A 14795-nucleotide genomic window follows, 5' to 3' on the forward strand; every position below is an offset into this window, starting at 1 on the left:
CTTAGCTCTGTGTCTGCAGGCACTGTGCAGCCTGGGGGGCTGGCTTTCGCTCTACGTTTCTTTCTGTCGCCTGAATAAGCACCGAAGCTATGAGTGGAACTGCCGGCTGGTTACGTTCACCCATGGAATCCTCTCCATAGGTCTCTCAGCTTATATTGGCTTCATTGACGGCCCTTGGCCTTTTACCCACCCAGGTATGTGGGAGACGTTAGAGAATTTTCCCTTAGGAATTTATGATTTGGAGGTAGTCTTGGAAGGATGGGAGTTTCCCACAGAATTTGTATAATACTGAAGAATATTGAAGAATAATTACTATTATAATGTGCTTTGGGAGTCTTAGTTCATCTTCTTGTTAATTCCGATATTGTATGCATCACCTTTTGTTCTGCTTTTCATAACTCTATTTTTAAAACAATTTTAATTGCTTTTTACAATTTAATTGATCAAAATGTATAAATTATAAAAGCAATGTCAACATTTTCTACCACCACCCCCAGACAGACAGACAGACAATGGACTGTATAATACATACTTTTTGGTAACCTGCAACTTTTACTTGATTGTATATTCAAAGGACATCATCTTTCCATGTCTATGTATATAGATCTTCCTTATCCTTTTCAGTTATTATATAATATTATGTTGTATGCATTTGCTATCCTTTATTTAACCAATGCCTCATTATTTGGGGTAGCTGAATTAATTTTTAAGCTGCCAGATGTGTTCCTAAATGTTCCTTAGAATACAAAACCTGTCTCCCCTTGAATTAGTTTGCTGGGCTTTATTACAGACTGGGTAGCTTAAATGACAAAGATTGATTTTCTCGCAATTCTGGAGGCTAGAAGTCCAAGATCAAGTTGGTGCATTTGATTTCTTCTAAGGCTTCCCCTCCTTTGTGTGCAGATAGCTGCCTTCTTGCTGTCTTCACATGGTCTTTTGTGCCTAGTGTCCTCGTTTTACAAGAACACCACCCTAATGACTCTATTTTAATTACCTCTTCAAAGGTCCTATCTCCAAATATAGTCATATTTTGAGGTACTGGGGTTCAGCCCTTCAACATATGAATTTTGTGAGGACATAGTTTAATCTGTAAGTTCCCTAGAATATGATTTTTTTTTAATTCCTTAGATTCTTTTTCTAATTTCTTTATAGTCCCATATTGAGTTTCTGAATTTCCTCCTCAAACTATCAAACTGATAGGAAGCAATACTTAAGCTTCATGTTTTACATGAAGGCTGTTAATGGATTCAAACAAAGGGTCCTTGCACCCTATGTTCCTGCATATGGGAACATGCAGAGTCCACTTTCAAAACAAGTTAGGGCCACCAGTGTCCAATAATCTAACCCATTAAGCTAAGAAATTAATCTGACATTTGGGACAGAGTAACATTTCCGTTATGGTTTATTATAGGATATTGAATATTGTCCCTTTGCTATATAGTAGGATCTTGTTTTTTGTCCATTCCATATATGATAGTTTGCATTTGCTAGTGGGATAGAATAACTGAATCTGGAAGCAGACTTTTAGCTGGTTAAAAAAAAAAAGAAAGAAAGAGACTGTGTAGGATTTTAATTGAAAGAACAAAGTAACTCGATTTTATGCTGCTACACAGAGGACGCTGGATCATCACTGGTGTTCGAATCACTCACTGAGATCTGATGCATCAGAACAGCATGTCCTGGGGGCTGTAACATTGCTTTGATAGAGACCAGAGTTTTAGGTTTTAGTCTTTTTTTTTTTAGTTGTCTCTAAAAAGCATGTGCCTGCCATTGCTTTTGTTTTCAGTGATTCCAAAAGGTTTGAGAAAGAGCAACACAGGATCCCTGTGTAAGCCAGCACAATTCCTAGCCACTCAATATGCTTCTTCTTGGTTTATTTCAGGCTCACCCAATACACCTCTCCAAGTGCACGTTCTGTGTCTCACCTTGGGCTACTTCATCTTCGACTTGGGCTGGTGCATCTACTTCCGGTCTGAGGGGCCTCTGATGCTGGCTCACCACACACTGAGTATCTTGGGCATCATCGTGGCCCTGGTGCTTGGAGAGTCGGGCACAGAGGTCAATGCGGTCCTCTTCGGAAGCGAGATTACCAACCCCCTGCTACAGATACGCTGGTTTCTTCGTGAAACAGGCCATTACCATAGTTTCACCGGAGACGTGGTGGATTTCCTCTTTGTGGCCCTGTTCACTGGAGTGAGGATTGGTGTAGGAGCTTGCCTCCTCTTCTGTGAAATGGTCTCACCCACGCCCAAGTGGTTTGTGAAGGTCGGGGGAGTGGCGATGTATGTGGTGTCTTGGTGTTTCATGTTTAGCATCTGGCGCTTTGCATGGAGGAAAAGCATCAAGAAGTACCACACCTGGAGAAGCAGGTGGAGTGAGGAGCGGCAGCTCAGACTTAATGGACATCTCAAGACACACTAGCCAAGGCTTGCTCTGGACAATGGATTAGGTTAAGTCAGCCACGGGAACCAGGTTGGACATATGGCTGTTACAGAATCATACTTATTACAAACTTAGATCACAAAAAAAGGGCTAAATTTATTGATTGGCTTGAAAGCCAGTCTTGGAGCAGAACACATTCCAGTATTAAAACGCTAACTTCTGCAGCAGCACAGCTGTGGAAAGTGCGACTACCAGCAGTAGTTGCGAGTAAGTCAGAGCTGTGAGATGAGTGTGCTGCATTCCTTGTAGGTTGTGGTGACCTTGGCTCTTCTGTCCCTGGGAGGCTTGATGACCAGACAGCTTAGAAAGGAACTCAAAAAACATTAGTGCAATTTCTTCCTTATTCCTTTGAATAAACAAATGCTTATTCCTGGTTTCTGTGTAGCAGCTTAAAGAAATGCACCCCATTTACTATAAAGTGAGGGACTTTCAGGAAGTAACTTGGATCAGGAAATTGAGAGCAGGATGGGGGGTGAAACCATGACAGTGGTGGGGGGCTACTTCCTGAGCCTCCCTATACCATATACTTGGTATATACCATATAGGACTCCCTGTGCTTGGGGGTCCCCAAGTACATACCTTTAGGCATGATGCTTCACTAGGAAGACTCACAGCACACAGCACTTTGTTGTACTTAGAGCTTTGATTTATTACAGTAACAGGATACAATGAAAACTCAGTGAAAGGAAAAGGCACCCGGAGCAGAGTACAGGGGAAACCAGCCCAAGCTTCCAGAGCCCTCTCCCAGTGGGATCATGCAGGATGTGCTAATTCCTCTAGCAGTGATCTGTTCAGAGTATGTATGACATGTCTAGAAGAAAGCTTGTTAGAGATTCGGTATCCAAGGTTTCAGTTGAGGGCTGGTGCCATAGGCAGTCTCTCCATGGCGTGCAAAAGTCAGCCTTTTCCTGACTCCCAGAAGGAAAAGAGGTTTTCATCATGAACCACATTGTTTGTGCAGTTTAGAGTCAGTGACCCAGTCTCATCAGTTCAGGTGGGAACCTTCCTGATGAAATCTAAGTCCCCGGATGCTGGCCAAGGGCCAACCTTGCAGACAGCCCTTTCCAGGCCTGCTCTATTAACTCTTTTCTGCACAAAAACCATAGAGCTAGAGCTTCGGATGAGAGATGAATGAGGTGTGGGCAGATTTACCGAGTCCTGTTGTACGAGTTCTGCCCTACCAGGAAAACTATGCCAGTTCTCAGGGCTTTTGTGCATTAATCTCCTAGGCATGAGAGGCTGTGACTGAATTCCGTAGGGATTTACCATGTAGATTCCACTGGGCTTGAGATGCCAGTTCAGGTTTCAGCTCTGCTATACATACTACAAACCAGAACCAAAGACCAAATGTCCTGGCCTCAGGGTGATGAGGCTGGTTTTTTTTTTTCGATTTCAGATACATTCCCTGTTCATCTTGTTACTACTTTTTCTCTCGAAAAGGTGCCATTCTCTCTGGACAGTATATTATGAAAAAGCCAATGTCAGGAGGAAAAAAATATTTCTTAATCAATAGTCTCTCATCTTACCTAGGCAAAGCAAGAACACAAGTGTAGTAAAAGGGCTTAGGAAGTGAGAATTCTTAGGTTCTTTGAACTGATTTGGCTACTCACCTGCCAGATCCTTTGGGCAGGTCACTTGTTTACTCTTTACCTCTGTTTGAACCCTACTGTCAATAAACAAAATACTCCATTGCATATTTCATAGAGACATTAGGTGGCTTTTCATTAATGAAGGTCTTTAATGTAGGGCTTTTATGGGAAAAAAGGAAAGTTTTATTTATTTGTTCATTCGTTTTTTATTTATTCAGTCAATTGTGTTGTTGAGACCACGTAGTGGCGACCACGTAGCTCAGCTGATGAGCAAGAGTCTGGGGCTGTTGAAGTCAGGGCTGGAGGTCGGTAGGAAGTGTCAGCCCATTCGATGGTCACTCGTAATCCTAGCCTAATGAGTGGTTTTTGAAAATGGACATCATTGTCCAGGCATGAGTGGTTGGAACCGCATGAAGTCATCATTGCTCTGGGAAAAGACAGCTTTAAAGGCATGTTAACTATGGGTCTTTTAAAATGACTGTCATTTGGTTAAGGAGATTTGCTGGACATGAGAATAATCTGACAGTAGCATCCCCAGCTCCTTTTTTTCTATGACCCATATCCCTGAAATGCTGGTTAGCTTCTTTCCAATAAGATTGCGGTCAAAGTAGGATGCTAGGGAATGCTGATTTTAGCAAAAGCCTAGTTAGAAAAGCGTGGCTTGGCACCAAAAAAAAAAAAGGGGGGGGAGAAGCCGTCTCTTGAATTTTGGCACAGTGCAACCTGTCCCATACCAGACAAATGAATAGACTTAATCTGGTACCAATTCTTTTCTCCTCATGCCTCAGAAGTGAAGGGATTGTAGACCTTGCTCTTTTAGGGGAATGTACTTAGATTTCTTGAATTTCAAGAAACCTAACTAATGATAAGGGAAGGAGAATCCCTCATTTCAGCTTTTTCTTGATGTTGTAGCTGATAACTCTGAAGGCAACTTGCTGAGACAAAACTGTGAAATGAAGGTGACTCAGCAGTTAAGATGCTGAGTTTGTCCATGACAGGTACTGTAGGGCTAATTAACATGTGGTATGGTCAGACACATGAAGTACTCTTTTGCATTCAGATTACTATGTAATAATTATTAACACTGCTCAAGAAGAATTTATATTTCAATAAGATTTATGCTAAATTTTATAAAAATAAACAACTTTTTATCAACCCAGGGTCTGCTTTATGTCTTTCTTGTGGTTCTGCCAAGAAGCTTAAAAAAACAAGGCTTTGGCTTGCAGAAAGGTTGAACCATATTTATACTTACCGGTAAAATACTTCTTAGCTGCTCTTATCCACCATTCTTAATAGTGTTTATTTTTTGAGGCAACAACCTACATACAGAAAGCAGTTTGCCAAAAGGAGGAGGAAGAACTTAATTTCTTATTTTGCCACCTGTTTTAGTTGTTGTTCAGTCACTCAGTCGTGTCTGACTCTTTGCAACCCCATGAACTGCAGCATGCCAGGCTTCCTTGTCCTTTACCATCTCCTGGAGCTTGTTCAAACTCATGTCCACTGAGTCTGTGATGCCATCCAACCATCTCGTCCTCTATTGTCCCCTTCTCCTCCTACCTTCAATCTTCAAAAGCATCAGCATCTTTTCCAGTGAGTCAGTTCTTCGAAGCAGGGGCCCAAAGTATCCGAGCTTCAGTTTCAGCATCAGTCCTTCCAATGAATATTCAGAATTGATTTCCTTTATGATTGACTGGTTTGATCTCCTTGCAGTCCAAGGGACTCTCAAGAATCTTCTCCAACACCACACTTCAAAAGCATCAAATCTTTGGTGCTCAGCCTTCTTTATGTTCTGTCTATTTGAGTAGTTGCCTTGAAAATAATGATGTCCAGTTGGGTCCATGAAGACAGGGCCTTCTGCTTTCTTCAGACTCTGCTTCCAAAGACTGGAACAGTGTTAGACACACAGTAGGTGCTCATTGTGTGCTCAGTAATGTCCAACTCTTTGCAGCCCCAGGGATTGTAGGCCACCAGGCTCCTCTGTCCACTGGATTACCTAGGTAAGAATACTGGAGTGGAGTGCCATTTCCTCCTCTAGGGGGACCTTCCCAACCCAGGGATCAAACCCAAGTTTCTTACATCTGCACTGGCAGGTGGTTCTTTACCACTAGAGCCACTTGGGAAGCCAGGTGCTCAGTAAGCAGCTTGAAAGAATGGATGAGGGCCTGGATAACCCCCCATTGGAAAACCTCAAAGAGCATGCACAGTGGATAGGTGTCATCGATGTCATTTTTCTAGGTAAAGGACTAATGTCCCTGTGGAGTGTGTTCTGCCTAAATTGGTGTGACTATTGTGAAGGTAGTCTATACACAGACTCTAGAACAGTCTAGAGCTACCAACAGTTGTAAAGAGGCTTTCGGGGACTTTTTTTTTTTTTCTTTTTTTTACCATGAGAGTTTTGTGTGTGAATATAGAGATTTTCATTATTAAAAAAAAAATAGCCCTGGAGTGAATAATCACTGGCTTAATTAAATCTTTTGCTTACCATCTTCCGAAGCTTTCCCACAGCAAATGGCCTCTTTGCTCACAGCTAGAACTTTGGGTCTGTTTAAGTTTGGAAAGATCGTGAAAGCAGCCTGCCAAGAGGTTTTGTATGCAAGGAAGAGAAGGTGAATTAGGAAACTTTCCCAGTTTGTTTTATTCCTGAAGCTCGTGGAGTGAGGCATTCTTGAAGGGAAGAAGGAAACTCATTTTTAAAATGCATGATTTGATGAGTCATTGGGTCCAATTATTTAGATACCCAAGCTGTGAAATTGTTGGAATACGGCAAAAAAAGATATTTAGCACGTCTAAAAGTTTGCGGATAAGGTTTGAATTTTGGTCGTTGTATACAGACTGATGAAGCTCTTTCCAGTTATCTATGGAAAATGCGCAGTTTAATGAGTTTACAGGACAGAATTATCATGCTAGGGTACACCAGCAGGTGGCAATGTGTCCTGGTCTGATCATTAGGAAACTGGCTTGGAACCCTATTCTGCTTCTATTCTTTCCCAAAATAAACATTACAAAATTAGTTGGCTGTGCCCTGGACTTAAAAAAAAAAAAAAATCGAGCAATAAAGAGTCATCTTTGGCCTCTGTTTATCTTTATCTTTTTTTTTTTTTTTTAAACCGAGTTCTAACGTCAGCCTTAGCTCATGCATCTATTCAGGGATAATGATCCTTTCACGCACTGTTGCGGACTGACTTTTAGAAACAGCATTGTTAAGAGGTAATTGTTTCCTTTCTCCACATCCACTGTTTATTAGATTTGCTTTGCCACTTGATTTCCACAAAAATGTTAAAGACCCTTACCCACCAATACAGGTTTGAACCCCAAAGTCTGATAATGGTTGCATGAAGAGACAGCCACTTCAGATGTTTGCAGGCGGGATGGAAGAAATATATTGTACATGGAACTTGAATAGCTACAATCCTGAGTTACGCAACCATAAAACTGGATGGGTGTCTAAACCTACTACCTAGTAGGAAAAAAACATATATATATATATTTGGGAACTCTTCAAAGAGAACTGTAATGTAACAGGATAAATAAACTGCCCTCCCCCCCGCACCTCCCCCCCCCCGCTCCCATTTCTTTCCACAGCAAGCTTGTTCAGCCGCTGTGGAAAGCACCATGCTTGCTCAATTTGGCAAATAACACATTTCATTTTGCCAAGGCAGAAGCAGCCTAAAAGCAACCTTATACGAAGAAATCCTGGCTCCAATTCCCAAACTGTCTCCCCATTCCTATACACTTCCATCCTCCAACTCTCCGCCGGCAGCCAAGACTTTTTTGCGCGGCAGCCCCTGCCCTGGGCCGAGGCCAGCAGGTGCCCCAGGTGAGCGGCCAAGGCCAAAACCTCTCTCTGCTGGGGTCTGATTCACCAGAGAGCAGCGGGGTCCGGGCAGCCGGACCTGAGTTTGCTTCCATTCGCCAAAAACAGTCTGTACGTGTTATCAGAAAAGAACAAGTATGCTCCCTTAAGGAATACAAGTTTCTAGGACAAGGGGGTGAGTAATTTCCAAAGAGCCTCTTCTCTCATCCTCAACAACTCGGGACTGGGGGCGTGCTCTCTGGGAGAAAGCCGAGTTAGGGCAAGCTAGACCCCAAAGTAGCAACCTCCGGCATTCGTGGGCTCCCTGAGACAACCTTAGGTTGGCGCGTGGGACTCTCAGGGTCGCACGGTGCCCACCTCCTTCTGCCCTGCAGAACTACTTTTTCGCTCTCCCCCAACAAGAGTCCGGCGGAGGCGTCCGCGCGGGGGCGGCGCGCACCCGCGGTCGGTGAGAGGAGGCGGCGCGCGGGGTGGCGAGCGCGGGGGGCTGGGGCCGCCCCGCGCGCCGCGGAGGGATCCCGGGTGAGGCGGCTTCCCGAAGTCAGAGGGGAGGAGGCCAAAAAAAGTCGGCGGGGGAGGGGAAGGGCGAGCGCTCGCGCTGGATGCGGCAGGGGCCGGGAAGGCAGAACCGGAACCGGAACCCGCGCGCGCGCCTGCGGTTGTCGCGCGGCCCCCTCCACCGCCGGCGGCCTCCTCCGCCCGCCGCGCGCGCTCCCGCGAGAGCCCCAGGACCCGGCTAGCCGGCCCTGCGTTCCCAGTCGCCGCGGTCGCCGCCGGCCTCCCGGGCCGGTGCTTCCAGGCCGGGTCGGACGGGAACCTCCCACCCCTCGCGGGAACCGCCGCCTACCGGCGCGTCGGGGAGGAGCCACCACCGCCGCCGCCGCCTTCGCCGACCGCGGAAGAGCCCGGGCCTCCGAGGGATGGGGAGCAGCCCGTGGGGCTGAGAGACCAGGTTCCTGTCACCTCCGGCTGCGGGACCTCCTCTCCCGGCGCTCGTGCTCGTCCTGGCGTCCGGAGCCTGGTGGGGGGGCGGCGAGGACGACGAGAGGTGTCCCCCGGCCCGGGGCCATGGAGCCGCGCGCGGCTGACGCGGGGCGGCCCGAGACGCGGCCGAGACCGCGGCCACGAGCGGCCGGCAGCCCCAGATAGAAAGCAGAAGCCAGCGGGCCCCGGCTCGGTGGCGGGGATTTACAGGCCCCCGAGACCCCGACGAGGAGCCCATCCTGCCCCGGACGGACTCCTGAGGTCCGTTCCCCGCGCGGCTCGCCGACTTCCCTCCGTGACGAAGTTTTCTCCGGCGCTTTCCCAAGGATCGCTCCCTAGCTTTAGAACTCGCCTTCTGGCGGACTTGCTCGGTTTGTTTTGGGAGATAACGTGCTTCGCTCCCACCCACATCCCCTTTCCTTGACCCCTGCCAGTCGGACGTTCTAGATGACTGAATGGAGTTTTGAGTTGGACTCTGGTGTCCCCTACGGAGTCGGGCCTGATCCCGGAGCGCTGGGGGTGGGGTGGAGGTGTTACTGTAAAATGCAAGTTGGATAAAAGGAGGACCTCTCGCCAAGGGCCCCAATGAGTGGCACACAGTCTACTATCACCGACAGGTTGGTATGAAGCTCCCCCCTGCGCTTAGCCTCCCTGGATGGGGCCCGACCTAGCAGGAGAGTCAGGATTGCCTTTGCCCAGTGAAGTTGACAGGCATCCGACGGAGGGTTGTTTCCGAGCTCTGCAGTTAGTCTGGGGTTACTGCCAAGTTACCCGGTTGATTGAATTTGGAAATGTATTTTTTTTTTTTTTTTCCTGAAGAGAAACTTTAACAGAGTGTCGGAGGAGGGGTAGGTAAAGCCACGATTGTGTTTTTCTGTCCGTAGTGGGCATTAGGATTCGGTACTGATCTTGGAAGCAGAGGAAGGTCATTTTGGGTGAAGGTCAGCGCCGGAGGTCGGCTGGGGTATTGGTCCCTCATAAGTTAACTCCTGGCCTGTAGTTCCTTAGACCCTGTTCTGTTTGTGAACTTCATTCTGAGACTACCGCATGATGATTTATGAAATTGATATCCTTGAAACATTGACTTGCACGGTGTTTATTGTCTAATAGTTTTCCAGAATGTTGGAATTACCAGTAAGTCCCAGTCTTCTGGTGGGGACAATATCAAGGAACTAAAAAAAAGAAAGGGTGGGGGAACATCATGGGGCTTGATTTTAATTATTACACTTTTAGGATTTCATTTTCCTGAAACGTTTGCATTTAAGGGGTGTAGGCCTAAGCGAATTATGTAGTAGAAGCTGGCAGGTGGATTTGTTGAGTTGGGTCAGTCTTTTACAGTACTTACCTATGTTGCTTGGTGAATTGAGGTAGACCATTTGTGGTTTAAGTGAGTTTCCTTACTCTTTAGAGTTATTCTTTGCAATATTTAAGTGATAAAAGCATATTCTTTACTACATGATATTTTTCAGTGTAACTATGACATTGTATTCAAGTCCCAAGTTTCAATTGTTTTTTTTTTTTTTTGGTCAGCCTTCAAACCATTACATCATTAAAAAGAAAAAAAAAAAGATGAAATAACTGAAGTTAGGGAGCAAAGAAAGCATTTTGAGAAGTGCTTCTGCAAAAAGTAGTTGAATTCCCTAATAAGAGAGTTTCACCCAATTGTAAGACTCATTTGTTGATTTTAAAAGGGCCAAATTCCATTATCTTACCCTAACAGCTACTCCAGAAACAGAATTTCCTGTTCCTGTTGATGCTTCCCAGTATCACGTGAATGTTCACCTAAAAGATTCTATTAAATATTTAAACTATTTATTCTTTGTTTGTGTATTTTTTTTAATGCATTTAATTTTCAACTTCTCCGAGAGTACACTTAACATTATTAACAATGCTTATTTTGATTTTTTCTGGTTATTCCCATTCCTTTTCCTTTCACGGTGTTTTGCCTCTGAGAAGCCACTTTCATGGGTAATTGTTTTGCTGGTTCTCTTAATTCTTGCCTTCTCTGTTGACCCTGGAGACAAGTCTTATTAGGAACTAATATGTTGGTAGTTTTCATTGCAATAGTAAGGGTGTTTAATTCCGTAGAAACAGAACCTTGGGTCACCAGCTCATTCCACGTGAAAATCACCTAAAGGCCCCCAAGTAATGATCTTTCCTTCTTCTTTGCTTCTCAGAGATTTTCTTCCTATTTCCATTATGTTGGAAGGAAAACTTTGGGATTTGTGTTGCTTTTTGTAACTTAGATGAGATACAGATGTACAATAAGCATGCAGTTAATGCCTGTTTTTTGCCAGGCACTGTGCTGGGCACAAAGGATTAAAAGATGAATATTCTAAGATGAATCTGCAAATTGGTTTGGGTTTAATATCTACTTGAATTAGTTTGGGTACTGCCTAATTTCACATACTTTTTAAAAGACAAAAGACTTTAAAAGCCACTTAATTTAATGTGCCTTGGTGAGACAATTATGGATTCATATTTCTTAGGAATTTACTCCTAGTTTCTTTTTTTCCACCACAAGATTTATTCTTATGTGACCATTACTTTTTCTTTGAACATATCTTGCCCCATAAATCTCAAGCATCCATTGACTCTTAGAGTTGTCTCTGATTTGAATATATGTTGGGGTGAAATCTGGAAGTACTGGTTTAGTGTTATTTCTGTGCCAGGCTGCCTTAATAAAGTTACGAGTATAGAATAGTTCCCATCTTCTTCTCAGCCTACCTACCTCAGCCTCTTCTCATGGTCTAACTCTAGTGCACTCTAGATACATTTTGCTGATTCTAGAGCTATTGGCAAATTAACAGTGTCTTTTTAAAGATCCTTTCAAGTTTGAAGTACTGTATGTGGTATGGCTTTGTTTTGTAGAGTGTGCAGACCCACCAGGCCAGCTGTGTGAGTTAGAGTTCTTTCATTGTGATGCTTCTGACTACAGAGTCTGTCTGTCCTCAGTTGAAATCAGACTAGCTGGTTTTGGGCGTTGTTCTGTTTTGCAGTTTGTGGCAGGCGACACATGGCTGAACAAGATAAGAAGGGTTTTATTCTTGTGTTAGGGACGTGCTGGGGCTGGGATGGAATTCAGCTATGTTTGGGCTCTGAATGGTCACTTTGGAGACTCAGAATTCTGTTATATCCTGTTATTATTTTGCAGTTAAATTAACACATTCATTTACTCCCCATTTCCCCTTTTCATTCTCTATTCCTCAGGCACTCCAGCCCCCTTTTTAAAAGTGTAATTATCAACTTAAAACTCAATCTATATGTTCATGGTAGCTGTTGTTTTTATGTAGTATATTTGAATTGTTAAAAAAAAAAAATCTGAACAGCTTATGAATGCCATCCAGTGTCTTGCTTTGTAATTTCTATGAAACCTGAAGATTATATTTTTCAGCTTTTAGAACCAGCACTTGAAAAGTGATAGAAATATCTGATTGCTGTTCTCCAGTTTGCATTGATTGCTGTCCTTAGTCCCAAAATAATCCTAATTGTTTCTAATCCTCCTGGATGCTTGTCCTCACCCTAAGAGTTTAGGGGTCCTGTGGTAGTTGGAATTTCTTTTGAGAGATAAGAGAATGTTTTTTCAGTGGACTGAGTAAATTGTTTCAGGCTGTATTCTAGAACAGTGAATTTTCAGGGACAATACAGGTACGATTTTGCTATAAAGGTCTTTGTTGAAAAGAACCTATGTCCTGTCTAGGACTTGTAGATTTTGTTGGTTTTGATTTATAGATAAAAGGTTTTTAATATATTGGCTTTTTTTTTTTTTTTTTAGCACTGTAAGTTTATCTTTAAGCTGTTTAACTGAAGCAAGTCTTTTTGTTCTTTTTTTTTTTTTTTTAAAGAAGCACCTTTTTAAAGTGAGACTGGAAACCAGAGGCTTTATATGCATTTGCCCAGTAATTAACGTTTTCATTCATAATACTTTTTCTGCCAACAGTGCCATATAATAATGCTTTTGATTAAAATACAAAACAAAAATTCTGTATGTGCACTGTTTTCAAGGCTGCCTGAGTCATCTGCAAGGTGAAATTATTTGTAGCATTCATTTGTAAAATCAGTCATTAGATAAATACTGAATTGAAAGTAGGGCCAGGATCACAGAGCTAGCTTTGTATTCACTCTAATGTTCTTTTCTTCTAGTTTTTCAGTTTTAAATTCTGATTCAGACAGGTATGCAGTAGTACATTCACTTGTACAGTTTTACATGAGTCAACATGTACAGTCCAAGTAAATTTTTTAAAAGTACAGAGCTATAGTCTTCTAGATTAACGGCACATTTATAAGATGTTCACGTGTATTTAGTGAGATGATGAGAGAAGCTTTATTTGAATCATAACAAAAATATGTTAACCTGGTAATACCACTTAACACACTGGTGGTTTCATGAATTGAGTATGAATTGCCTGCCTACTGATACGGGTTGTAAAAGCAGCAGGATATTTTAACCATTTTCCAGCGGTAATTGGAGAAGTGCTTTTACATCATGGTTGTCTAACAAAGTTACCAGAAATGCTACTTATCATTTAATTGCTTATCTCCTAGGGATTGACCATGCCACATTTTCAGAAACAGGGAGCATAATTAACTTCATTAAGTTTCATCCATTAAAACGTGGTGTTGATGATGTTTTAAAACTTCATTGGAAGGCATGGTCCTTTTCCTTTCAGTAGTTAAGAATCTTCAAAATAATGGCATTTGGACTGAAAATTTTAAATCAGCAAAATTATAAATGTTGTTGTTTCCTTTTGAAGAAAATACCCTGATATATGTAATGATATCCTATGGCAGTGTGGCTCTAACATTTACAGTGTCTTCAATTCAATGTGAGGCAGATCATCATTTACACTTACAGCAACTCATAGCATTTAAGTTAAGATTATAAAACTGGAAAGGATAGATTCAAGATATGACCTAGATTTTCTGGCTTTCAAGTCCTCCACATGTCACTCTAAATTATTGTCTTTCCGTGTGTATTTTTTCTGTCCTGCTTCCCTTGTAACTTTCCAAGCTAAGTCAGGGTTGGATTTTTCTCTTACCGGATGCTTTCTAGTACCTTATCCATTCTAATTTTAAGTTTCTCTAGAGGATAAAGCTATCGTCACTTCCTCAGGAGACTGAACAACAATCTGATAGATCTTATAGTCAGGAAGTTTTTCTTGATCTTTAGCACAGACTTTTCTTTTAAGTTGTCCTGTTACTTGTATACACTTGCTGTACTAGGCTAAATAATGATCTCCTCCCATTTTATGTTTATGTGACTGTAAATGGTTTAGACAGTTGTCCACCACCCTTTCCTTCCCCCCACCCTTATTCTTTGCTGAGCCAAGTTGTATATTCTGTTGATTTGTCTAAAAGTCAGTCTGTTCCTCTTAATATTTTATTAGCTTTTCCTCAGTTGCTCATCTAGTACAAAATGGTTTTTTTCTTTCAGTGCTGTTCTACTACAAAATGATACTCTATATTTTATCTTTATTCATATTCTAGAACAAGTTGCAGTTTGGTTTTACCATAATACAGGGGTCTTCTGTTTTCTCCAGGCATAGCCCAAAATTATAAGTAAAGAAATTCTCAAGACCATTTTGACTCAGTTTTATTTTAGATAGTTTTTTTAGAATGGATATGGGAGATGTCACCATCAAAAAAACAAACAGATATATACAAACAGCATAATTAGCAAATCAGCTAATTAAGCCATTGCTCATGTTATAAAAGCCTTGTTTACAAAGTGATTCTTTCTGATATCGTGCCCTAATGTAAGTTACAAGTATTATCAATTATGTGACAAAAATGTAGCAAACAAATGATAAACCATCCCTGGTTGAAAATTAATCAGAAATGAGGGTGAACCATCTCTGAATTTAATAAAGAGATGTGGTTGTAGCTTTAAGATATCACTGTATGATGAGATATATCTGTAAGTTGTTATTCTTTTTTCTTTGTTTTTTTACAGTGGTTTTTCAGTC

The 14795-nt window shown here is 42.5% G+C and overlaps 2 protein-coding genes across 12 annotated transcripts in view; both read left to right on the forward strand.

Annotated features, from left to right (window-relative positions):
• TLCD5 (TLC domain containing 5) overlaps positions 1–5186 on the forward strand; it is a 7463-nt gene extending 2277 nt beyond the window's left edge. For 6 of the 7 annotated variants that reach the window (XM_086338313.1, XM_086338314.1, XM_086338318.1 and 3 more), the window contains exons 3-4: positions 1–194; positions 1883–5186. The exon at positions 1–194 is cut by the window's left edge. In XM_086338313.1, coding sequence (XP_086194439.1) covers positions 1–194; positions 1883–2421 — 733 coding nt within the window. In that variant the 3' untranslated portion in view covers positions 2422–5186. The remainder of the gene's footprint in view (positions 195–1882) is intronic. The other variant, XM_086338320.1, reaches the window with a different exon arrangement.
• Positions 5187–7606: 2420 nt separating this feature from the next.
• ARHGEF12 (Rho guanine nucleotide exchange factor 12) overlaps positions 7607–14795 on the forward strand; it is a 169707-nt gene continuing 162518 nt past the window's right edge. For 2 of the 5 annotated variants that reach the window (XM_086338303.1, XM_086338304.1), the window contains exon 1: positions 8741–9446. In XM_086338303.1, the coding sequence (XP_086194429.1) occupies positions 9415–9446 (32 nt within the window). In that variant the 5' untranslated portion in view covers positions 8741–9414. Of the gene's footprint in view, positions 7849–8002; positions 8021–8740; positions 9447–14795 lie in introns of those variants that run through there. The other 3 variants (XM_086338307.1, XM_086338308.1, XM_086338306.1) reach the window with 3 other exon arrangements.

This window comes from Bos grunniens, chromosome 15, assembly GCF_055505025.1.
Source record: "Bos grunniens cultivar Pamir isolate PY7600 chromosome 15, Bosgru_T2T1.0, whole genome shotgun sequence".
NCBI lineage: Eukaryota > Metazoa > Chordata > Mammalia > Artiodactyla > Bovidae > Bos > Bos grunniens.